Source organism: Notamacropus eugenii, chromosome 2, assembly GCF_028372415.1.
Source record: "Notamacropus eugenii isolate mMacEug1 chromosome 2, mMacEug1.pri_v2, whole genome shotgun sequence".
NCBI lineage: Eukaryota > Metazoa > Chordata > Mammalia > Diprotodontia > Macropodidae > Notamacropus > Notamacropus eugenii.
Window position 1 is genome coordinate 237,132,708 of NC_092873.1, and position 25,500 is coordinate 237,158,207.

Consider the following 25,500-nt stretch of genomic DNA (forward strand, 5'->3'; position numbering starts at 1 on the left):
CCCCCCCCACCTCATCTGTGCTCTATGAGCCTACTTGTGATTGAGCTGTCTGTCCCCCAGGTTCAATTGTAATCTGGAGGTAAGATCTGTAATATGTTCAAAAGTTACCAAAAATACAAAATCTCTCTCAATACATCTATCAAGCCCCCATACTATGGACTGGATTTACTGCCTTCAATCAAGATTCCCAGTTCAAAGGATAAGATAATGCATTATAAATGGCTCTGTTTTGTATTACAACAATCAATTAGCAGAGAGACCCCCAAACAGTCAAGTAAAAGGCTTTCAAAGAACAAACTGCAGGGTAGTTGCTGTTTGGGTCAGCCCTTCTGCTTCCCACCCAACCACCCAACTTTACCAAGGAAGAACAAGAAAAAATAAAGGTTTTTCCAAGTTTTAGAATTCTTGGAGATTTCTTAAGCATTTGCTTTAAGGAAACAGAGAAAAAAGATGGAGTTGAATTTCATTTAATCTCATCTATGGCTGTGCTCTGGCCATTTACTACTTTCTCACCAGTCCAATCTGAAGTGCAACATTTGGACTGGCCCATTCTGTCTTTGTGACCCCTGCCACCATCCTCAGGCCTCTTTGAGGTTCCAGTCATTCTGATACCCCTCCCCTGGCTTGGGCTCCCAGACTAATCTTAGCTATGGTGCTATTTTGCTCTGTTCAGTCACCAAGAGGGTACCTGCTCCTTTCCATCTTAGGGAAAACCCAACATAGAGTTTGGCTGCCATATAACTGTATATATTCTCTCTGTGTCTCTCTCGCACTCACATATACGCAAGCCTGAGAAAAATCTGACTAGAAGTCTTTCCACAAGCAAAAGAAAATGGAAACCAAAGGACTCTGGCAAATGTCCTCACACATTTCTTAATTTATTCCAGCCTCTCAGATTCTATATAATCATTTCTATTAGGTCTTAGAAAGGCTTACAAGTTATATAAGGATTTAGCCTTGAAAGAGAAGAAAGAAATAAGATTATAAATTAAGACAGCAGGATCAAACAAAGATACAGTCTAAGGCTAGCCAAGGTTGGGCATATTTGTAGGCAGCAAGACCTAACAAACAGAAAAGATGAAAGATTAGTCATTATTGAGAAACTGTCTCTAAGGAAAATTTCTGAAAGAAGAGGGAAAGCGATCAAAGGAATAAAAAAAAAAGAGGTACTAAAATTAAGAGAGCCTAGAAAAAGCTTCCTGTAGAAGACTGTTGTTCTATTTGTCCTTCTTTCTCGAAGAGGACCATGACATAAGATGATGACATGACTTGCACTTGACTTTGATTTGAGTGAGGCAGGGCTGTGTGACGTCACCAACCTCACTTTCTTCTCCTGAGCCATCTGGGTCCAGTGACCAGATATTCATCAGAATGACTGGAGACAGCCCAGGACACGATGTGGGACCTTGGACTCTCACTATGAGTGAGATGTAACTATTCAATGAACTGGCCTCTCTAAGTAATTACTCAAGGGATGGCCCCTTTTAAGAAAAGAAAAAATAATAACAAAAATCAAACTGGGAGCAAAAGACCTTCAGGGTTCCTGGGCAAAAGAGAAACAGTTACTATTTAGTAAGTAGAATACAGGACTTATGGGAAGCCAGGAGACTGAAAAGAAGCCTGGGAACAACCAGAGAAAATGCCCAGAGTGAGTGAGTTTTCTTAAAGGAATAATAAGGTGGGCACTGTCACTGAATCATGGAGATGGAATAATCTGTAATGATGATAAGGTATCAAATGTGAACACACTTACACAAAACAGAGAGAGTAGAGAAAACTAGGGTTGAAAACAGAAGGTGGGATATTCAAAGAAGCATCAGCATAAGTCATCAGAGATGAGCCCTTTCACTGGAATTCAAAGAAAGACTTAACAAGGTCCTGAACTCCCTGAAAATGGAGGAGAGTAAACTAGAGGCCAGTAGGTGATCATTACAAGAATCTGGTCAGGTTGTATGGGCAGACTGAGTGAACCTTCAGGTAGGGAATATAAAGTGGCAAGAATAAAGGGAATGTCTAGAAGTGACACTTAGAAACAAAAATTATTTATCTTCCTCATCCTTCCTTATTCTTTCTTTTTGCTCAATGCATCAAGGAACATAACAGGCATACAGAGCACTAGAAAGTGTGGCAATGGATCCTGTGCTTCCAAAAAAGATGGGCATCTGAATTCCAGAAGATGGGAAAAGGGGTCTAACATGAAGGAAGTTTGTCCATAATAAAGCAGGGATTTCACAGGGCACAGTCAAAGGAGTAGGCAAATGAAGAAAGGGAGGAAAGTCCAGGAAAAAGAGAGTTTTCACCTGGGCAGATAGCAACTTTGAACCACATGAAGGAAACAGGGGGTAGAAATTTTTTTCAGTGGAACAGGTTAAGGACAGATTAGTTGGACTACTCAATTGACGCAAACAGGGAATAAGAAAGTTGACGGCAAAGATGACTAGGAAGTTAGGTCAATAAAGTCAACAGCAATGGTAACTGGGAGAGGAATATGGTAAAGGTCTATAATCCCTCAAAACATGAAACAAAGTAGAGCAAAGCTTTTCCCCCCTTATGGATTGTGACTTCACTTTCCTTACTGTCTGATTCAGGAAGGTCAGGATTAAGTAGGAGCAGAAGACATTAATGGTAGTCAGGAATCTATGCAGTAAGGGCTTCCAATTCAAGACAAACTATAGCAAGTATAAAAAATATTAAGAAAACTCACTTGGGAGACTACAGTGGTGTAGGATACAGGGGAACAAGGAGGAGTCTGTTTCCTAGGAGAAGGGTGTTTTGGTTTTTTGTTTTGTTTCTGTTGTTGTTACTTAAGGCCAGAAAGTACTGAGAATTTTCTAAAACAGGAGGAAGAAAGAAATAAAAAAGTTTCTTTACCCTTGTCTGGGCACAGAGCCAGCCCAAAGAAAAACTTGGAAAGAGACCATTTGTCTTTGGCATCCTTCCTCCTTCGTCCTACTTCCTAAAGTCCCTGTCCTCTGGGTCCCACTGCCTTTATTCTTCCCCGAGCTCCCTCTCCTTGGCATCCCACCTAAGCCTGACATACCACCCAAAGTATTTCATGTGCCAAAATTAGTTTCCCCAATCAAACCTCCCATTTCTTCAACTAGGTGATGGGAGGAAGCAATCTGATTGCATTTATACTAATGTGTGAATAAATCCTTTACTCTTGCCAGAGATATTTGCATTTTCAAAAGAGGATGCTTGCTAACTCAAATGAATCTCTAATGGATAAGATTTTAAGCACTATAAAAAAGAGATATGATAAAATTAAGGTAATATGGAGGCAGAATAAGTTATGAGGAACAGGAAGATCACAAACAGGCAGGCTGGTCAGTCCTCCTTGGACCTCTGCCCATGCACTATCCTTTCTTTTCCTAGCTCCTTTCCTTCTCTCATTTCCAGACCTACAGTTAACTCTGAGTTCCAACTGTTGTATATGCTTTTATATTGATATCAGTGAGATTGTGATGGGCAGAATAGAACACAAAAGTCTGGAAGACAGGCACAATAAAGCAAGTAATGTGTCCCCAGTGCTTCAGCTAGCCAGATTCTTCTTGTTCCTTCTCTAACTTCACTTGCGTATCAATCAGTAAGAATCTTTGAAATAAGGTTATCTTCAGTGCCTCAATCAATCTCTGTGGTAGCTAGACCCAAGTCCTCAAAACAGGACTAAGGGTCACAGGCTCAGTCAGTCCATAAACACTGATTAAGCACCTACTTCAGGCCTGGTACTGGGCTGAGTGTTGGGAATACAAAGAAAGGCAAATGACAAACCCAGCTCTAGAGGAACTCACAATCTAATGGGAGAAGCTACATGCAAACAACTCTGCATACACAAGCTATGTATGGGATAAAGAGGAAGTAATCAACAAAGGGAAGGCAGGAAAATTAAAAGGGTCTAGAAAAGGCTTCCTGTAGAAGATTGTTGTTCTGTTTGTCCTTCCTTCTCAAAAAAGACCATGACATCAAGATGATGACATGACTTGCAGTTGACTTTGATTTGAGTGAGGGAGAACTGCGCAAGGTCACTAGCCTCACTTCTCCTTCAGAGCCATCTGGGTTCAGTGGCCTGATCAGGACCACTGGAGACAGCCCAGGATGCAATGTGGGACCCTGGCCATTTTAGGCAAAGGTCTTATCAGATTCTCACTTTGAGGGAGATATACTCATTCTATGAATAGCGCTCTTTAAGTAGTTACTCAAGGGATGGCCCCTTTAATAAAAAAAAAAAATCAAACTGGGAGGGAAAGACCCTCAAGATTCCTGGGCAAAAAGAGAAACAGTTACTATTTAGGACTTATGGGAAGCCAGAAGACTGAAAAGAGGAGGGAAAGCATCCCAAGCCTGGGGAACAACCAGAGAAAATGCCCAAAGTGAGAGAGTTTTCTTAAAGGAACAGCAAGGTGTGCAGTATCATTGAATCAAAGAGGAAGTGGGAAGGGAGGTGTTGGAGAGGATGAGTGTCCGTGTGTAATATATAAGAAGACTGTAAAGGTGAGGGTGGGAGTAGGGGCTAGATTATGAAGGGCTCTGAATGTCAAATAGAAGATTTCATATTTATTTGAACCTGTAGGTGACAGGGAGCCAATGACTCAAAATTCAGGATGTAACATGAGTTATTAGTAATTTCTAAACTCCAAAATGAGGGACTACTCCTAGATTCAGTTGCAGAAGAAAATGGAAAGTCTGAGCCTAGGACACTCTACTGGTTTTTGCTGGCTGCTACTTGACTGAGTCTTTAAGATTATATCCTCACATAGTCTCAGCTGTGCTCTAAAAGTGTCAGCCTTCCTTTGTCAGGGAGATGTTTTCTAGTTACTACACCTCACTATCCAAGAGCAGAATACAGCCTTCAAAAGCTGATGCCCAACAGATGCTATCAGAAAGTACATTGGTAACAATGAGATGCCTGGCAGAGACTGTGACAGAAAAAGCTGAGAGATCCAAAGAAATGACAGTGACCCCAGCAAAGGGCAGCAATGAATACTACAATGACATTACTCATGTCTGCGTGGGAAGGAGAATTTTTCTTATGACTTTATTTGCTAGTCTACTTCATAAAATGTCTTTTTTTTTTTTAAATTCACATGTCATCTTGCTAGCTGATAAAATTAAATACATTGGTGGGAGCTCATGAACGTTAGTCTTGAGTGAGTGCTGATCCACAGTTTTCTGGCCCAAATGACACATTCACTGCTTTGCCCATATCACTCACTATTCCATCTTGCTATTACTATTGTCCTTAAGGTGTCCAATTCAAACTTCTCCTACTTAGATCAAAGCCCTTTTCTACTTTATATCTTTCTACATTTTCATTCTCATCTCTTACTCATTCTGTTTCTCCTCAGTTCAGTTAAGCTAACCTTGCTTAATAAAGCCTTTGAAAATGTTCCTCAAAAGATATCTCATTTATTAAGCTCATATCTTTCTCCTCACTAAAAATGCATCCAACCAAGTCTGACTATATTAATCTCAAGCAAAATTAGTAGAGACCTACTGGTGACATTACCAATGGTAAAATTTCCCCCAAATTCCAACCCCATCTAATTTTCAACTAGGGGTATGACACAGTCAGTGTTGAAAATCAAGGTAGGCTAGCTGGTACAAATCATTGAAAGGTTTGTTTTTTTTCTTTTCTTTGAAAGTATACCACATTTTGGAATGTGAAGGAGCAGGGGCAGTATTAGCTTGTAATGGATTAGAGTAATGGGATTATTAAAAAAATATATATATATATATAAAACCTCATATATTATGCCTATCTACTCCCACTCAAACACAACTGTACCAGATGTGCTATAAGAGGAAATGGAAAAGGCATTTAAAAAGATAAAGTTGGGACGAGTAACTGGATCTGATCAAAAACACATTCAGAAAAAATCTATTTTGGAGATGATTTGAAAGGCCCTCAAGGATGTATTTTCAAGATATCTCAAAGAGAAGAAGTTACAAAGTGAGTGGAAAGAGAAGAGCATGGAATTTAAAAATAAAAAAAAATTTTTTTAAAGGAAACTCTCAAGACATGAGTAATTACAAACCCATATGCCTACTATCTCATTTCTAATATATATGAAAATGACCTACACATGTAACCAGGGTAAATTTAAATAAGTAAAAAGACAGGCTTCCCAAGGCTTAACTTGGGATTAGAATTGCAGCAAGACAGATTTAACTTAGACATAGGGAAGAAATTCTTGTAGATAAATTGAATTTTGGAGCTTCAACTAGAAATATCTATCCTAAAGGTCATAAAGGTCTAGCTAGAAAAAGAGCTGTTTCAAACAGTTTTAGTGCCAATTAAGAGCCTATAAGTGGGAGGGATGGGCAAAAAATAAGAAATAGATCTACTTATCAGTTACCTGATTCCATGAAGTTTTAAAATTTTACTTTTCCCCAAATTCCATTAGAAAAGCCAGATAAGGGAAGAACATTAATCTTGTCTTTCAGAAAGTAGGTTGCTCAGGATGACTTAAAAATGCTAATGACTAAAGGAATGCATGTTTCATTCTTATTTTTTTAGCTATCCATACACTCAGGGTGGGGTGAAAGAGAAAGAGCATACTGATTTTAAAGTTATCTATGATTAGAAGATTCCCTTTCAAAGCAGCATACACTAAAATATTTTTCCCAACAGGTATAGTAAGACTTTTGAGTTTTAAATATATACACCAATTATTCTGGACAAAGTTCGAAATGACCTTGTTTAATATAATTAAGTTACTGGAATAACCCTATACATTAATTCAGAGTTGGATCCATCCTGATTACCAATGGGAAGGCACTTTGTAAATGTCAGTCATGACAAACTGTGAATAGTTTAATTAAGCACTAAATTGATATATTACCATGCCAGGCATTTAAATATCTCTGGCAAAATATTAACATTCATTACTGATGTAATATTTTTCATTGGCACAATTTATACTTTTTATTTTAACTTATTGTCACCATCTTGTGAAAACAATGGTAGATATTGCTGTCTACTTTAGAAATGGAGAAATTTTTAAGCAGAAATGCTTAACCAAGTAAAGTAGTTCTCTAAAAATGAGTCCAGTAGTGGTTGGAAATTATTCAGTCATAGTTGTTACACTGTGGAACTTCTGAGCTAAAGTTATTCTAACTGGTGGAATCCTTTATTTATGTATGTGTGTTATTTTATTATTTTCCTATGTATATGGAGGCCTTGACACAATACATCACCTTCCCTCTGAATGCTGCAAACTGTCTTTTAAGCCAGCATCAGCTTTATCTTGACTTGCAGCATGCCTGAACTCTAATGAATACAGATTACCTTGTGAAGCTAAAAACCTGCTAAAGCATCAAAAGATTTTTTTTTAACCATTTCAAAAGAGCTCAGCTTTCACATCATCATTCCACTTGGTTTTTTTTTATGACTAATGATACATTTTTTAAAAATCAAACAATATTGTCATTTAAATGTCCATTTCTTCTTTCTGCTCATTTCCTCCCTGCAGTCATACTCCACATCTGGTTGATAAAGGCAACCAGACAGTCCCCAATTTACATATCCCCAATTTAATTAAATCCCTTATACATGGAAGTAGGTCAGTGTTGAAAGAAGCTCCCATCTTCTCTCCCTTTTCCCTTCCACTAGATGCTGCCACAAAGCATTCCCTCATCTGCACCCAATTCACTACTATTCACCTCTCCCCACCCCAATATCTCCCCTGCAAGGTCAGAGCATCTTTCTTGCATAACTTAAATGCAGTGCCCATATGCAAAGGAGTTTCCACTGCTTTTGCTGGAAACCTCATCTGCAGCACTGCAGAACTCTCACAACTCCTTATCCCCTACCCAGAATCTCCATCCAGATCTTTACCGTTACCTGTACTTTTTACCCTTAGCTCTTGTGGAAAATAACAATAATAACAATCATCATAATAACAATACTGTGGATAACCTAAATCTGAAAACAAATGAATCACACTTTTGTTCTTTGTCCATACTCACCACTCTCACTTACTTCTGAGTGAGCAGAAAAATGAGGAGGCCTTCTCCTCCATCTACCCCCACCAGACTCTCTCCCCTAACCAGAGGCTGAACCAAGACCCAGAGTCTTCATCCTCTCATCACTGGCCACATCAGATGGATCTGTTCCTACCCAATCCCTGCACGCTGACTAAGAGTACTATCCCTTTCCCCAGCCCTACACCTCCTGGAATTCTCTGCAATCCCATTAACTAACACACCTCTCTCTTCATTTTGAATATCTTCCTCTCATGCTTCATTCATCTTTCAGCATCTACAGAGACCTGACTTCTCCCACATGATATTGTACGCCTGGATATCCTCTCCAGCACTGACCTTCCCTAATATTCCTTCTCACGTTGGCCATAGACAGGTTACTCCCCATTGTCACCTCCAAACTCCTTTTTTGCCTCCAACATTCAGCAACCTCTTCTTTAGAGTCATCCAAATGCATCATCCACTATAACTCATGGTGGCTATTGTCTATTCTCTCCCCACCCCATTCACTCTTCCTTTTCAACAGTCTCAGTATCTAGATCAGTCTTCCTTTCTGGCCCCTCACACAAAGGGACTTCAACATAAATACTGATATTTTGATATACCATAACCAGTCAATTCCCTAATCCTCTCAGATCTCATGACATTCCTCCACTCCACCTCAGTCATAAGAAAGGAGTTAAACTATAGCCTCCATTTTATCATCACTCACAAGTGATTCACCTCCAGGATCAAAAACTCTAATATTTCTCTATCTAATGATAAACTTACTATCTCATTCCATGCCTCACCCTTCCTAAAGCTATTCTTCATCATCATAATGACCTATACACTCCCTCCATGCCTCAGTTTTTAGCAGTACATTTTATCCCTTCTCAGATTTCACTTGCTTCCCTTGTCAATCTGGATCCCATGGTTTAACAAATCAAATAAGATAATATTTGTAACATGCTTTACAAATTTTATAAAGTATTACGTGATAGCTATTATTATTAACCAGTTGAACTCCACACTGTTGTCTGTTCTTAAATCCCTCCTCCCCACCTCATACATATCCTATCATGCCTTAAAACCCAATCTAGATTACTCCAACCATCTGCCTCCTCAGCCTGTACTCCTGTCCTGAAGGAAATCACATTGCCAAGCCATTTATGTTATATCACCTCAACCAGGCCCTTAATCCAAAAGCGAAATCTTTTAATCCCTCCCTAATTCATTCTCTGGGGAAGCTAGGCAGTGCAATGGATAGAGTGCCAGGTCTGGAGTCCGGAAGATTTATCTTCCTGAGTTCAAATTCTGCCTCAGACAATTATTAGCTGTGTGATCCTAGGCAAGTCACTTCACCCTGTTTGCCTCAGTTTCCTCATCTGTAAAGTAAGATGGAGAAAGAAATGACAAACCACTCCAGTATCTATGCCCAATAAAACTCAAAATGGGGTCACAGGGAACTGGACCAAACTGAAAAACAACTAAAATTTCTCTATTCCATTACCAAAGACGTTATTTCACATCTCTTTTCTTGTCAAACCTCCCACACTTCACACTGCTCCAATCTAAACTTACTTTACTAAGAAAGGCCATTTACCAAAAGTTCATCTTCTTTCCTACTCTATCTCAAAACTCCTTGACATCATACCCTGTTCTCTCCTCCTTTCCTCTGACATCTAATAATGAGATGACCCTTCTCTCTAAGGCCAGACCCTCTACATGTGACCTTGATCCCATTCTTTCCCTTCTTTCTAGAAAACTGTCTCCTCAATCATCCTCTTTATCTACCAGTTCCTTACCTTCTTCCTAGAACCACTCCTGCATCTCCCCTATCCTTTAGAATTCTTCATTAGATCCTACCATCCCCTCAATTTACAATACATCCTATCACTGTCCTCCATATCTCAGTCAAATTCCTAGAAAAAGCAATCTACACCTTTTGCCTTCCCTTCCCTACTCTCCCTCCCTCTTCAATCTTTTTCTATCTGGTTTCCAACCTTTTTCATTTAATTGAAACCATTCACTCCAAAGTTACCAGTACCCTAAACTGCCAGATCTGATGATCAAATCTCAATCTCAATCATGCTTGGTCTCTTGGTCAGTAAACACCACACTATCATTTCTGACGGCACTGACCTGATTCAGAATTGCCATCATAAACTCCTCTATCTTCACAAACAAGTCCAGAAGACTGTCATTCAGAAGAGTAGCTTCACTACTGTCATAATTAAAAGGAGATTTACTCGGCCAGAGCAGGAGAAAGATATTCAACAAGGATAGTCTTACGAAGCACACCTCAAATTGATTCAACTGGACAAAGCTCCAATCTCATATAGTCTGCCAGTCAAGTATCTAAGGGTCCCTCTTGTGAAAGCAGCATCCATTTGGGTCCTTAGTCCTCTGAACCAAGAAACATAATTTTCATGGAAATTTTTAATAATTTTTTTTAATTGTTAAGGAAAAACTAGCCTAACTTGCATGAGGGGAGGGGTTGAGATATTGGTCCTACCACAGTCAGAGAATCCTGGTAGTAGTCAGTGGACTTGACCAGTTATAACTTGCATTTTATGTGTTTATTTGTAAACTACCATAATCACTATGACTTTAACTCTGTTACATAACAGATGAAGCATATATGAACAGTTTTTCAAAATTTTCTCATGTTCTCTTCTTTCCTTATGTTTCCACAGCCCCATTATTTTTATTTAGCTCCCCCCAACTGAGAGGGGAAGCTACTACCAAACCCTCCTCCCAACCCCCCACTCCCCATCATTCCATCACCCTAGAACTAACTACCCATTTCAGGAACCTATGCACTACATGATACAAATTCCCAGGCAATGCCCTATCACCATAACTGTTGATTCTTAGTGAGCAAGTTATTCAGTTAACACCAGCTTTTTCTCCACATAAATGCTTTTTAGTCAGCTCTGAAAAGACATAAACTTTAAATCAGTTAGTATGGATTACTTTATTTTTAGTTTGATTAAAGGATTAAGCTCCCTTCTTTAGGAAAAACTAGCCTTAACAGCTAAGCTAAGCCAACACTGACATTTCCTTTAGCCTGAATAATCTCTACAGTGTTAGGGAACAGATATTAATAAGACTTTATCATTTAGTAGCAGATAATTTATATATCTATATCTATCTATCTATCTATCTATATCTTTGTATTTGTGTGTATATTTGTATGTGTATGTGTATATATGTGTATTATTATATATATAAACATATATTTTATATATATATATTTTTTTTTGTAGGAACAAAATTATCATAGGATTCTAAGTCTCTTTTTAAAGGCTAAAATTTCCCTTTCTGAGAGTTGGTAAAAAAAAGGGGTGACTGCTAACTTACCAATTACAAACCACAAGTTGCTCTTTCCCAGTCTTAATCAAGTTATAGGCTGCTTTAAAGTACGCTTTTTAATTGCAAAATGCTCCAACTACAGGGCAGAGATTCCTGAGGCAACCTCACTTCAATAGGTTGATAGACATAAACCCTAAGTCAGTGGAATATCAGATTTAATAGTAGTCCCACCCTAAAAACTACACATTACACTCTGAATCTACCCACACTCAAAATGTTGCCAACAGTATGAATTTGGGTTAAGAAAGCTGAAGAGGCATAAAACAGCAAGATGACCTGCCTTGTCCAACTGAATTATGCTCAAAACAAGTTTCCTAAGAGCGCTGTAATTTTTAATTCCTGCTTTCTGTTATAAAAATAAGCTCTGTAAATCACTCCTTTGTCACTAATTACTGAGGGATTAGTTGACCTGACAACGTAAAACCTGTCAACCGTTACTATTAAATCATTTGCTGGGGAGCTTTGTAGCTCTGATTTGTTTTCCATTTTAGATAATTAATTTTAATACCTCTCCCTGATCATGTATTTCCATGATTGTTTTCTGGAACCCAAATCAACTTAAAGTTTTGTCTATAAAATAAAGAAAAGCCAAATTAATAACTCCTTCAGAATAGATTTTTTTTCTTCTTAGTCTAAATGAAATCATATATAGCACTATCTCACCCTTAACAATAGCACTTATAAAAACATTGTTACCTTATGTTTCTTTTATCCTTCAAATTTTGATTTTAAAATATACTAGAGTTTTACTTGTATAACAAATCTGGCCACTGTGGCTAATTTTTTTTAAATGTAAATAAATAAGCTGCCATTTAATGGAGAAGAAGGGTATCAAACAAAAAAGAAAAGCACTTTTCTATTCTATTTTGGTTGCCTCCTCTTAGTAGTTGATCTCAGTCACATACCTTGTCTTTAAAAGGGAAAAAAGTGGAAATTCAGGAATTCAATATGAGCTTTCAGCTGTAACTAATAACATCACTATTGCAAAGCAACTATATATGACATGAGGAACATGGAATTCCATGGGAGAGAAACTAACATAAATTGACACACTGCTGCCTAAAATACCTCCTTCACTTTGTTTTCCAAACTATTCCCATTCTTTACCAAAATTCTACACAAGACACTACTACTCCATGGTGGCTTCCCAGCTAAGCCCATTTATCTATAGTCACTCCAATCTCTGCAGTAATCTTCCTTGTATTTGCATTTATCTCTGAAAACATATATACATACGTATGTGTATATACATATTCACATATATGTTTATTTCTGCCACTTGTGTTTACATTCTTCACTAAAGTCCTATTATGATGTCTCATTATGGTATAAAAGTAACATTCTTAAATGCAATGGTAGCAGGGCAAAACTTTGGCAGGTTTTACCAAGTTGGAAAAGCTCTGAGGCCAAGAGTCAAGAAGATTCATCTTCATAAGTTTAAATCTGGCCTCAGACACTTACTAGTTGGTTGACCTTGGGCAAGTCACTTAACTCTGCTTACCTCAGTTCAGCAGTCAAAAATGCTGTCATGAAGGAAATGTCCACCAGAATTTTTTTTTTTTTTTGGCATTACCTGTGGAGGCAATGTAATCTGTGTCCATGGGAAAAAACACTCACAGATGGAATGATGGGTATATAGATGCTTTTCTCCAATAGTAGGCATCATGGTATAACAGTTGGAGAGTTGGCCTCAGAGCCAAGAAGATAGGTTCAAATGATACCTCTGACACATACTGGTTATGTGACTCTGGGCAAATCAGTGATATAGGCAACTATCTACAGCTTTAAGGTAAAAAAAGAAAGTACTGCCATTCATTGCTAGAAGTGGTTTCCTTACTTAGGAGGTCTTGATAACAATGAAATCACAGGCCCAGTTCGATTTCCTATCCTGTAAAAAGACTCAAGAGACTCTGTCACCTACTTCCTTAATAACCCCTCCCATTACCCAGTACAGAGATGTCTTCCATTCACAAGGAATGATAAAGAAGTTCTATTGACTGACAAGATTTTAAAAGTGCTATATTAAAAAATAAAAATATGACCAAAAGCAATGACACTAAGTCTAAAACAGTGAAAACCAGAAAAAGCACCTTATATACATCAGAAATAATAAAAAATAGTTTGTAGAACTAGGCTTTGTAATCTAAATATCATCATTTTTTTTCACATCTACTTTCTGGGCCTGAGCTAAAGCTTTTTGCTAATTGCTTCACCTTTCATTTCTACCTTTCTGGAGGCATTAATGACACTTGAGTAACCCCAGAACAATTACTACTAGCATTTTACCATTCTTTATCACATACAACACTTTCTTCCTTTCCATTGTTCTTGGAACCACAACATGACTTACTTGTTAGAGAAAAACAAGAATTAAATAAGGAAATCACAGCGAGAAGCCCCTCCACAAAGCAATTTGGTTTGCCACTGAGGGAAGGACATTAAAGCATTTGCCCATTTTTTCACAGAACCAGTTGTCTTGGACCGTTAATCATTTCTGGAAATATAAAGGAAAGAAGTTGGCGTTTTTGTTGATCGTTTTTTTTTTCTACCTCTATGTGACCTTTAGAATGGAAGAAGACAGTGAAAGCAATCTTTTTTTAATCTCTAAAGGATTGTATCACATACCCAGAGCTGGACTGAAGCACAGAATATACAAACATATTCACAAGCAATTTCCTAGTACTTCAATGGATTCCTTTACAGATTACATTGAAAGATAAAGGAAAACGTCCTACGGAGTATTTCAGTGCAAATGACTCTCTCAAGCATCAATTAGAAATGTAGAATTTGTTTGGAGGGTTTTTTGGTTTGTTTGTTTGTTTTGCAAACGTTAACAGAACTATTACCAGCATTATGATATATAAAGAGAGATCATGGTGGGGAGACAAGAGGTGTTCTACTTTATGCCACGTTAATATATCTGTCTAGATTCTCTGGACCACTATTTGTGGGTTCCATCAATATATTTCCAGCTTGAAAGTGTTTTGTGGCTAAATTCGTATGGGAAATGCTGGACTAGATTAATTTAAAATAAGGTATGAAGAACATATATATGAGTTATATCAAATAAGTGTGTATTTTGTAGAGAAGGGTTAATTAAACTGAGTCTTCTTGACTAGTCATTTAAATCACCACTCAAATTCACTCTGCAAGTTTTGATTTTTTTTTGGTCTGTACCCATGCATTTTATCCACATGATCCAACTTAAAGAGAAGGGTCTTAAGTCACCTTAAATAACTTCATTTCCCCAGTGAAAGGTTCTCTAAATAACAGAGTTCACACAAAGTTCCCTAAATAACAGAGTAATAGACAGCAAAGAGCCCGGGACATGAGTGAAGCTCCAATTACTGCATGCTAGGGGGAATAGTTTTTCAAACAGAACGCACCAAGCAAGGCAAGCACCAAACATAAAAAACCCTCTGTGCCTGGTAAACAAATGTGCTCATGTAAAGGAAACTCTTCTTTAAAATTCCTGTGTTGCACTATACATTTTATTAAACCACAAATCCTTAGACTTCTCAAATCCCATGGGTTTGCCACCAAAAGAAAAGCAAAAATAAACAGGGGGTTCCAGAATACTGATGATTTCCACTGATTCTTGTCTCTTTTGTACAATGCATATCTTTGGCATAAACTTTTAAAATATCATTGATTTAGAAGTCTGTTTTTAGAGAAATGTTATTCCAATTGGGAAGTACTGGGGATTTTAGACAAATAACTGGGAAAGGGTTGAGGTTTGATTTGGAAGAGGGAAAATTACTAATGGTGAATAAGAATTTAAAGCTGAACGAGACTTTGGAGGTCACTGAGTCTAGCCTCCCTCATTTTACAGATAAAGAAAATGAGGCCCAGAAAGGTGTTATGTCTTGCCCATTAAATATCTAAGACAAGATCTGAATCCAAATGTTCGAACTAAGTCCAACAGTGAGGCCACCATAACAGACTGGTCTTTTTGTTCACCTAGCAATTACTGCGGCAGCTAGTGGAGCAGTGGATAGAGTGCCAGGCCTGGAATCAGGAAGAGTCATCTTCCTAAATTCAAATCTGGCCTCAGACCCTTACTAGTTGTGTGACTTTGGGCAAGTCACTTAACCCTTTTTGCCTCGCTTTCCTCATCTGTGAAATGAGCTGGAGAAGGAAATGGCAAAACACTCCAGTATCTTTGCCAGTGAAACCCCCCAAAAATGGGATCACAGAGTCAGACACAACTGAAAAAAAAAAACAAAAAACCTGAACCGAAACAATTACCTTAGATTAGGCCTCATCACTTCTCCCCTGGACTACTGCAATAGCTTGACAGTTAGTATCCCAGTCTCAAGTCTTTCCCTCCTCCAATATATCCTGCTACAGTCACCAAAATGATTTTCCTAAATCATAGGTCTGACCATGACCCTATTCTATAAATAGAAATAAATAAAAGTAACTCCCTACTACCTCCAAGATCAAATATAAGTTCCTCTGTTTGACATTTAAAAGTTCTCACAACCTGGCCTCTATCTTTCCAGTCTCTTTATTTATATATATATATATATATTCCCTATATATTCTTCAATACTGATTCTATGATGTCTATAATTCTATGATTATGTGATCTCTACAATTCAGTCATACTGAGCTACTTCCTTTTCCTCCCACGATTCTGCTCCATCTCTAGCCTGTGTGTCTTAGAAACTAGCTGTCTCCCATGTGTGGGCTGTTTTCCCTCCTCACCTTTGCCTCTTGGCTCCTAGTTTCCTTCAAGACTTCAAGCACCACTTGCTACAGAAACTCTCCCAACGCCCCAGGTTGCTGGCTACTTCTGCCCTCCAGATTCTAAAGGTTTCTAATGCTATGGCTTATAAGCCCCCATCGGGTGTGCTCCAGTATGAATTAACCATGTAACATCTCTCCACGTAACATATCAATTAACCAATGAACACACCAATTAACTTTTACAAAGAGATGTTTACTGAGAAGGTATGGTTACCCAAAAAGTCTGATATCCACTGTCCCACAAGTACATAGAGTCCAAGGGAAAGTAGATTTGAGCTAGGTAACTACAGTTCTCTTATGGACTCCTTTTCTTTCTTCTTAATACATTTTATTGATGCCTTGTCTTGGCCCTTATCCTTCAGCACAGTGCCTAGCGCGTAATTCGCACTTAATAGATGTTTATTGTTTGATTGTCTTCATCTCACAGCCATTTCAATCCCTCTATCTTCAATCTTGCCTTGTGGCAAAGAAAAATTAAAACATACAATACAACGACTGGGTCTGGCAATGTATATGATATTCTTTGCAAGTAATTCCCCTCCTCACTATCCTGAAGCAATATGACCTTATTAGTTCTTCCCTCCTTTATTAAACATTCAATAATCACTCAATTATTCAATATTAAATCATTCCATAAATCAATTAAATCATTCAGTCATTCATTATGTGCTGCACTGTGCTAAGAACTGAGAGTACAGTAAAAAACAAAGAAAAAACCCAGCAATCCCTGCCCTCAAGGAGCTCAGTAATTAGACAACAAACCATCTTCATACTTACAAGATATATACAGGGTAAACTGGAGGAATCCCAGAGGCAAGGAGCTAACAGAGGGGGACCCCCACTTTGTTCACTTACTCACAACATGACTTCCTTTTAACAATTTTAAGTTCAAAACTAGAATAAAATGAGACACCTGTAGGTTACTCGAAAGTTAATAAAAAGAGATTTACTTAGCCACAGCAGGATAAGCATTGAGAACCACTTGAGTTGATTCAGCTAAGACCAGCTCAGGCCTGAGTTACCATGATGATCCACCAGGTAAACATCTGAGAAGTGCTGGAACTCCTTGCAGCTGCTTTGAACCAGGGTAATGAGCACGTGACCTCAAGAGGCTGCCGGTCCCCTAAGCCAACCAAGTCTAGGAAAATATCTCAATATTTTAAAGGAAACATTAAGTCTAATTTTAAGGAAAAATTAGTCTAATTTGCATGTGAGGGGAGCAGGGGGTTAGAATATTACACCCACTCTAAACTGTCTCACTGAACACAGGAAGCCTCGGGTAGAGAGTTTGTCCTGGTCTTATTTTTTTGTTTTGGATTATTTTGGATTCTAAAGAATGCCACAGTCCAAGGCAGTAAAAATTCAATTGTTAACCTAATTTTAGAGTTGTCTCTGGCCCTAAGAGGCTAAGTGCTTTGTCCTGTTTCTGCTACGGCAGTTGTCCGTAGTGTTGTCTTGTCTCACTCTTCAAGACCCCATTTGGGGCTTTTGGCCATTCCTTCTCCAGCTCATTTCAGAGATGAGCAAACTGAGGCAGATGGGTGAAGTGACTTGCCCAGGGCCACAGGTTTGAAGTGGGGAAGGTGAGCTCCTGACCCCGGGTGGCACTGTACCTGATGTGCTGCTGCAGAGGATGACCTGGGCAAGGTACCTGCAGGCTGGAGGACACAGAACTGAAGCTGGGCTGTTTCCTACAGGAAGGCATCTAGGAACCTGGCACTGGAGCTGCCGGCCAGCGCGGTGCCTGCGTTCACATCCCACCTCAGACTCTTACCAATCGTACCAACAGGGACAAGTCAAAACCCCTTTTTGCCTCATTTTCCTCATCAGTATTACGGTGATAATAACGCCCGCCTCCTACGGTTGTTGAGGGTCAAGCAAGACAATAATGCAAAGGCACTTGGGGAGCGCGGTGCCCGGCACGTAGGACGTTATCATGGGGTCAGACGCAGACCGGATCTGCGACCCTGGGAGCGCTGTTGCTTAACCTGCCTGACTCAGTTTCCTCGTCTGTAAACAAGGATGGGGATACGAACAGAGCACAGGGCCTGGCCTCAGAAGTCCTGAGCTCAAACGTGACCACGTGATCCTGGGTTTTCGCAACCGTAAAACAGAGATGTCAACAGCACCTGCCCCCCAGGGGGTAAGCGCTATGTACCATGGTTATCGTCACTCTCTGAACTGGGAGAGCTGCGATTAAGGGCCTGCGATCAACGAACTCCAGCGAACCAGAGAAGCCACCCGGGACCTTCAGTCCATTTTCCGCACGTAAACCGAGGCCCGGCCTGCGCACGGCCTCGCCCCAGGTCACGTGCGCAGTAAGCAGTTTGGGGACAGCGGGAGGGGTGGGGGAGGGGCTGGGAGCGCCGGGGGTCAGACGAGGGCAGCCGGGGTGGGGGAGGACTCCCAGAGGCGGGGCCGGGGGGAGGGGCCGGGAGGCGCGCCAGCCTGGGTAGGGGGAGGAAGGGAAGGCCTGGTGGAGGCCAAGGCCGCGGGGCCGTACCTTCCCAGGAGAGCTCTCCTCCCGGCTCCCGCTTTAGGAACTTGTACCAGAAAGTCTCAGTGACGCCGGGCCCCGCCCCCTCGGGCTGCCGCTGCTGCTCCCGGGCTTCCGGCGGCGGCTCGCCGACCAGCTCCACCTCCGCGAGCCACAGGCCCGGCTCCTGCAGCCCGCGCGCCCCGCCGGGCCCGGCCTCGCCGCCCGCCCGCTTCATGGGCACGGCCTTCTGAGGCTCCCAGTGCCCCAGCTCCGCCCTAGAGCCCACCAGCAGCAACTGCGGACGGCCCTGGGCCACGCCGGGAGGCACCACCACCCCGAAACGGAACAGCATCGCCGCGGCCTCCCCGAGACTCCGGCCCTTCTCCTCCTCCTCCTCCTCCTCCTCCTCTTCGCCTAGGCCGCGGACGCCCCCGGGGGCCAGCCCGGCCCCAGCGCCGTGCGGGGCTTCGCACACGCGGGGTAAATGTCAGCCAGGGCTCCTGTTACCTCCCGGCGCTGCTGGGGGCGGGGCGGGGCGCGGCTGGGGAGGGGAAGGGGGAGAGGGAGAGGGAAGGAGAGGGAAGAGGAGGGAGCGGGAGCGGGAGCCGTAGGGACGGAGCTGACCCCCGACCCCCCAGTCCACGTGGAATAGAGACGGGGGCATCCTCTGCCCCTCCCCCGCAGGAGCCCTTTCTCCTCCATCCACTCGGACGAGAAGCGCAGCTCCCCCTGGCGGTGGGTGGGGAGTCCTCCACCCTTTAGACTGGGGAGACAACCTAGTGACGTATAGGCTAAAAGAGGTGTAAATGCTCGTGTGGCCATGGGCTATACAGGCCATCATCTGGCTGTGGATCCCCTTCTCACTGGGTCGTACTGAATATAGGCTGTAGTATCTACAAATGCTGTTATCTAGGTGTTAGCTTTCTAACTGGGTAGTAACAGTGGGACACAGTTTTAAAAAAAGGGCGTACATTTTCCCTTCTTAATTTAATTTTAATTTTTTTACTTAGGGCAGCGTGCTCCTTGGGATCGTTTGCCCTCCAGCAGGTTGTTGATCATTACGAATGCTGTGTTAAAGTCACGCAGTCAGTACACATTCATGAAGTGCCTACTACGTCCCAGCATGTGTGCTCAGTGCAAAAGCCCCGCTCTTAGGAGCTTACAGGCTAATGGTGGAGATACCGTGGAAACAGCTCTGTGCAGACTGGCTCTGTGCAGGACAGACCGAAGGTGGTCAGTGGAGGGAAGGGGCTAGCTATAGGGAAAAGCTTCTAGTAGAAGATGGCTCTTTGGCTGAGGCTTGAAGGAAGCCAGGAGGTGGAGAGAAGGAGAGAGTACTCCAGTATGAGGGAGTTCTTTTGGGAAAGGTTCATCCAGGCAGCAGGGTGAATAAAATGTAAAAGACTGCTTCTTAACCAGCCTAACAGTTCAAAGGGCAGAAAACACCAATTCAGACTTTTGTACATGTGTAGGCTTTTTGTTTTTAATCGAGATACCCTTTAAATTTTTTTCTTTTAGAGTGAGTTATTTTAAAAAGCATGAAAATGGCATTGGGAGAATGTATAACCCATCTCTTTACAATTTGATCCTGTTTGTTTTTGGTTAAGACGGATACTCTTTTTTTTTTTTTCCCACTTAAGAAACAACTTGAAGCAGTTTCAACCTGACCTATTCAACGGATACTATTGATGCTGAAAATGCAAAATGAATGCCCTGCAGAGTTTCACAAATAAAGTTCCAGTCTACCTTCGTCTGTCCATGTGATTGTCACCCCAACTTGTGTCCATCAGCAGAATCTGTTTCAAGTATATGAACTGATGTACTGATTCAGTTGTCTGGCCATCCAACTACTGCATATCATATTCTGAACAATAGGCATTTTTCATCTTTTTTCCCCCTGTATGGAAACTCCACATTCTGGGGCTTGAATCCACAAACAGGAACATCAGAGGACCTCACTGCCCACTTTTACTCTGTATAGACCACCTTCCATGACACCAACGGGTACCTTTGGTCAGCATCCCTCTTACCTTTTATCCTTTGTTGGATATTAGTAACTGAAGTGTTTGTCAGCCATATTCTGATTGCATTCTTCAAGAAATCTGGTATTAACATACTTTTGAGAGATTCTTCGTTGGAAGAGAGCCCTTAAGTGGTGGTGTTCTACTCTGTGACGTCAAAGCCTTCTTTATTGTCCAAAAAAACACTCACTACAGCGGAATCTTGTTTTCTCTGTACTTTTCAGGCAATTGGATGATTATAAAGATACATGGTGTGCTATAGGAAATCTTTTGTCAATGCTGACAAGTTCATAGTTTTAAGGTTTCCATAATATGTGTATAGATCATTCCTGCAAAGACCTCACAGTAGTAGTATGTGTTTCTTCCTCTTTTGTTTTATCTCATTTTTGTCCTTCCTTGTGACTTGAATTGGATTTTTGTTTGGCATTGAGGAACCCAAGGGACCAGGTATACATTGGGGGTGAAGGTGTTAGCCATGGAGTCAAGACAGAGCGAGGGCATTGAAGAGACTGACGAAATGAGGAAAGAGGGGCACCCAGCCTCCGAGGCCAAAGTCCACTTCAAAGTGACTAGGTTCATCATGGAGGCTGGCGTCAAGCTAGGGATGCAATCCATTCCAATTGCCACAGCCTGTACCATTTACCACAAATTTTTCTGCGAGACCAAATTAGATGCATATGACCCTTACCTCATAGCCATGTCAGCCATTTACTTGGCAGGTAAAGTGGAGGAGCAACACCTCAGGACAAGAGACATCATCAATGTTTCTCACAGGTATTTAAATCCCAAGAGTGAACCTTTGGAGTTAGACTCCTGGTTCTGGGAGCTGAGGGACAGCATTGTTCAGTGTGAATTACTCATGTTGAGAGTTTTGCATTTCCGGGTCTCCTTCGAGCATCCCCACAAATATCTGCTCCACTACCTTATTTCTTTGAAGAACTGGATGAACCGTCATAGCTGGGAGAGGACTCCTGTTTCTCTTGCAGCCTGGGCGCTGCTGAGGGACAGCTATCACGGAGCATTGTGCCTTCAGTATCCAGCCCAGCACATAGCTGTAGCAGTGCTCTATCTTGCCTTGCAGTGCTATGGAGTGGAGGTGCCTGCTGATTCTGAAGCAGAGAAGCCCTGGTGGCAGGTTTTTAGTGAAGACCTTACCAAACCAGTCATCGATAATATTGTGTCTGATCTGATTCAGATTTACACAATGGACACAGAAATCCCTTAATTGCTCTAGGGCCATCCAAGAAGAAGCAAACTTGCTGTATCTGAGGGCTGGATTTGACCCAATAAAACAGGTCCCAACTTCAAAAAGTTGATAAGTCACAAAGGACCCCTTTTGTATTAGCAAAAGAGGAAGAACTTTCTGATTGCTCTGTGGTATCTGTGGTGGCTTCCCCAGCAGGTTTGGAGCTCAGTGTTTTGATACAAACAGGTCCATGTTGAAAAAGGAATGTATTGTGTTCAATTGCTTTTTGCACCGTAGGAATATTTTGAAGATTAATCTTTTGAATTTGGTGCAGACTGGTTTTAGGCATCTCTTTATTAAAACAAAAGCCAAAATAGAATACCTGATTGTACCCTTTGGAATATCTTTTCAAGCCATATATAAACTTAACCTTCCCACATAAGTGAACAGTATTTTATTTTACATATTAAAAGATAAACAAAAATTTTTTTATAAAGATGTGAAAATTGGCATATATTTTAAAAGTTTTTAACGTTCTGAGGACCACATTGGGGTGGGAGGGGGATGATGTTAGCCATAATTTTTTTTCCATCTTGTGTTACTTTCCTGACCTTGAAATATATTATAAAATATGGTCATCTTTTCAACGTGAATGTTCTTCCAAGAATCCTGTATGTTCAGAATCTTGGAACGCCTTGATTTCTGAAGAATCAAAGTTTTCCAGGAGACCCTGGGGTAAATAAGAGATAGGTAGTGGGAGGAAAAGTATGCCTGTTTCCACGGATGACTGTGTGCAAGAAGTGGTGTCAAAGGGAACATGATGGACCAGTCATGTAGCACTCATCAGGGCGTAACAGAAAGACAACATAAGTGATGGACCAGCACCCACAAAATGTAAAAAAGCAGAGAAAGGTCTCTAGCATACTAGGTAGCTATGTGGAGAATCTCTGAGAGATCAGGGAAAAGAATCAGAGGAAGAGACCCTGGAGATGGGTTACTGTCAGCACCAGTAGAGGGAGTGCCCTCATGGATGAGTTGGGAGAGTAGTAAAACACTTTTATAGTTAAGGAACCAGGGCCATATTGCCAACAGTTGGCCAAAAGAAACAGCTCGTCTTAAGATTTTCACTTATGTCATTTCCAGAACAAATTTGCTGTTTATGTATTAAAACTGTTTGTTGGTTTCCTAATAAAATAATTTTTTTCCCGTTTCTGTTCTTGTATTTTATTTCTGTTCTCTTATATGACTTAATGTACATTTTACCCAAATCTCTCATGTAAACTAAACATGCACATACACAAAAAAAGATATGTTATTAAATATATATGAACATCCCAGGAAAAGGGACTCAAAATGGGGTAGAGTAAATAAAAACTAGGTTTCATACATTCAAAGTATCATGCAGCAGAATTAAAAGAAATCTAATAATTAAAGCTATATATAAAAAAGTTAACCTTTCCAGGGAGCTGCTGGTAAAATAACATATTTTACCCTGAAACACACATCCTACAAGAAAAACTTGTTTGGTGGCTGAACATTGGGGCAAATCTTAAGAATAATGAGTAATTCTAGAAAAACACGGGCCACTGTAGTGGCAAAACAGGCAGGCTTTAAGTAAGAACCCTGTGGCTTTGAGTTGTTAAGATTGTATTCAGTTATTAAATGTTCTAATAATAGTTTGTGAAAGGCTATTAGCAGGTCATTAATGCAGAAGAGTATAATATACACATTCTGGGGCAAAAAAAGAACTTAAACCCTTCATGTCTTCAGGAAAACAAGATTTTCACTTACATCACTTCTGTAGGGGGAGGGGGAATTGCTATTTATGTAGAAAATCCCTCACATTCTTGTAGAGCTCTGATTCATTTGTGTATTAATATACTTTTTAACGTATTCCTTCTGAACAAAGTTAGCCTCTTCTTTTTTTTTTTTTTAATTTGGGTCCTCCCCACCCTATGGATCAAATCGTTTCTGTAAGAAAAAATAACCATTCACTTTCAGTCATAAAATGGACAAGCAATTTTTCCATCCCTTCAAAATAACTTGTATTTCAATTGTTTTTTTTTTTAATAGGAATGTGGGGGCAATATAACAACAAAACAAAAAATACATCTCATTTGATTTTGTGATTTATATTTAAATATACAGTTTTTCTAATGATCTCACAGGTAAAATTTAGGCTAAGTTTAGAAGAGAAGTACTTTTAAAGAGCAATCATATCTAGACAAGAAAAATGTTTCAATTCTACTTTACAGCTTTAGTGTCAATCATGCAAATTAGCTAAAAGTTTTAGGACTAGTTTGCCATTGAGTTAATGAAAATTATGTCATAGCAAAGAAAATCATTTGTAGAATAAAGGCAGGGAGACTCCATCATGTTTAACAGTTTTTTGCTGACAACTCTTAGCTGAGGAAGAATTTGATGTATTTTCTCCTTTTGCTAAAATAATTTTACCATTAGAAACAACAGAACAAATAGATTTAAGTGACTGCTGGTTTTGAAGAGTTTTTTTAACTAAGTCAATATATACCATTATATATATATATATATATATATATATATATGTATGTATGTATATACACACACACACACACCTATATACATATGTATATATATATGGAGAGAGCAAGAGAGATTGTACTTGACCTCAATATATAGTGGAGACAGTGCCAGATTGGAATCGAGATGCTTAGATTCAAGTCCCCTGTAACTATAGCCAGGTCACTTAACCTCTGTGATTCTGAGATTCCGAGGTGGCTCTGTGGATAGAGTGCTGAACCTGGAATCTGAAAGACCCATCTTTCTCATTTCAAATGTAGCCTTAGATACTTATTAATTTCATGATCTTGGGCAAGTCACTGAACCTTGACTGCCCCAGTTTCTTCATCTGTAAAATGAACTGGACAAGGAGATGGCAAACCATTCCACTATCTTTGCCAAGAAAGCCCTGAATCAGATCACAAAGAATTCGACACAATTGAAACAACTGAACAAAAACTGGCACAGGGCCTGGCACATAGTAAGCACTATGTAAATACTAGCTATTATTATTATATGATGGAAATTCAGATTTTAAAAGCTAAGCATAAGAATTTACTTATTCTAGAAACTAATGCCATTTGCACCTTCTGTACTTCACTTGAATTTTGATATATCACTGAGGTCATTCATTAAAAAGCCATTATTTAGGGAGTCTGATATTAGATTCTTGAAACTGTACAGATAAGCACCATTATGAGAATCAGCTCAGCAAGCAAAGTCACAGTTCTGTTTTTAGTTTTTTTCCCCAAAGATCTTAGTAAATTTTAATTGAAATTCTACCACTATGGTACTGGATTAAACCCTAAATTTGACATTTCTTGAAGAATGGGAAATGCATTGAAATTTAAATGTATAAGACTTCTATTCAAATGGAAATTCTCCAGTGTCCCCACAGGGAAAGATATTACTTGCCTCTTTGTTAATTTGTTTTCTGCTGCAATCTTTCACTCCTTGCTGATTTGCCATAATTCTCTTTTTGTAAATATTATTTTGTATCTTTATAGCACCTTACATCCAGGAAGCCTATAGGCATGATTTTACTAATTTTCACAACATTCTTAAAAGTTAACGAGATATCAGGTATCATTTCCAATTTTTATGTAGGAAAAAATATTGCAACTAGACATCTAAGTGCACCTAGGTGGCGCAGTGGATAGAGTGCTGGGCCTAAAGTCAGGAAG

At 40.1% G+C, this 25,500-nt stretch overlaps 2 protein-coding genes across 5 annotated transcripts in view; one reads left to right on the forward strand and one right to left on the reverse strand.

The window, feature by feature from the left end:
• EPM2A (EPM2A glucan phosphatase, laforin) overlaps positions 1 to 18,923 on the reverse strand; it is a 165,601-nt gene extending 146,678 nt beyond the window's left edge. For 2 of the 3 annotated variants that reach the window (XM_072643634.1, XM_072643633.1), the window contains exon 1: positions 18,596 to 18,923. In XM_072643634.1, coding sequence (XP_072499735.1) covers positions 18,596 to 18,923 — 328 coding nt within the window. Of the gene's footprint in view, positions 1 to 18,250; positions 18,357 to 18,595 lie in introns of those variants that run through there. The other variant, XM_072643632.1, reaches the window with a different exon arrangement.
• Positions 18,916 to 22,988, forward strand: LOC140527020 (cyclin-Q-like). Of its 2 annotated transcripts, none has more exons than XM_072643630.1 (2): positions 18,916 to 19,051; positions 20,212 to 22,988. In XM_072643630.1, exon 2 carries the CDS (start codon positions 21,068 to 21,070, stop codon positions 21,815 to 21,817), a length of 750 nt encoding a protein of 249 aa, XP_072499731.1. In that variant the 5' UTR covers positions 18,916 to 19,051; positions 20,212 to 21,067; the 3' UTR covers positions 21,818 to 22,988. The 2 variants fall into 2 exon arrangements, with proteins under 2 accessions (XP_072499731.1, XP_072499732.1); XM_072643631.1 differs by having other exon boundaries at positions 18,929 to 19,051; positions 19,582 to 22,988.
• Positions 22,989 to 25,500: the final 2,512 nt, after the last annotated feature.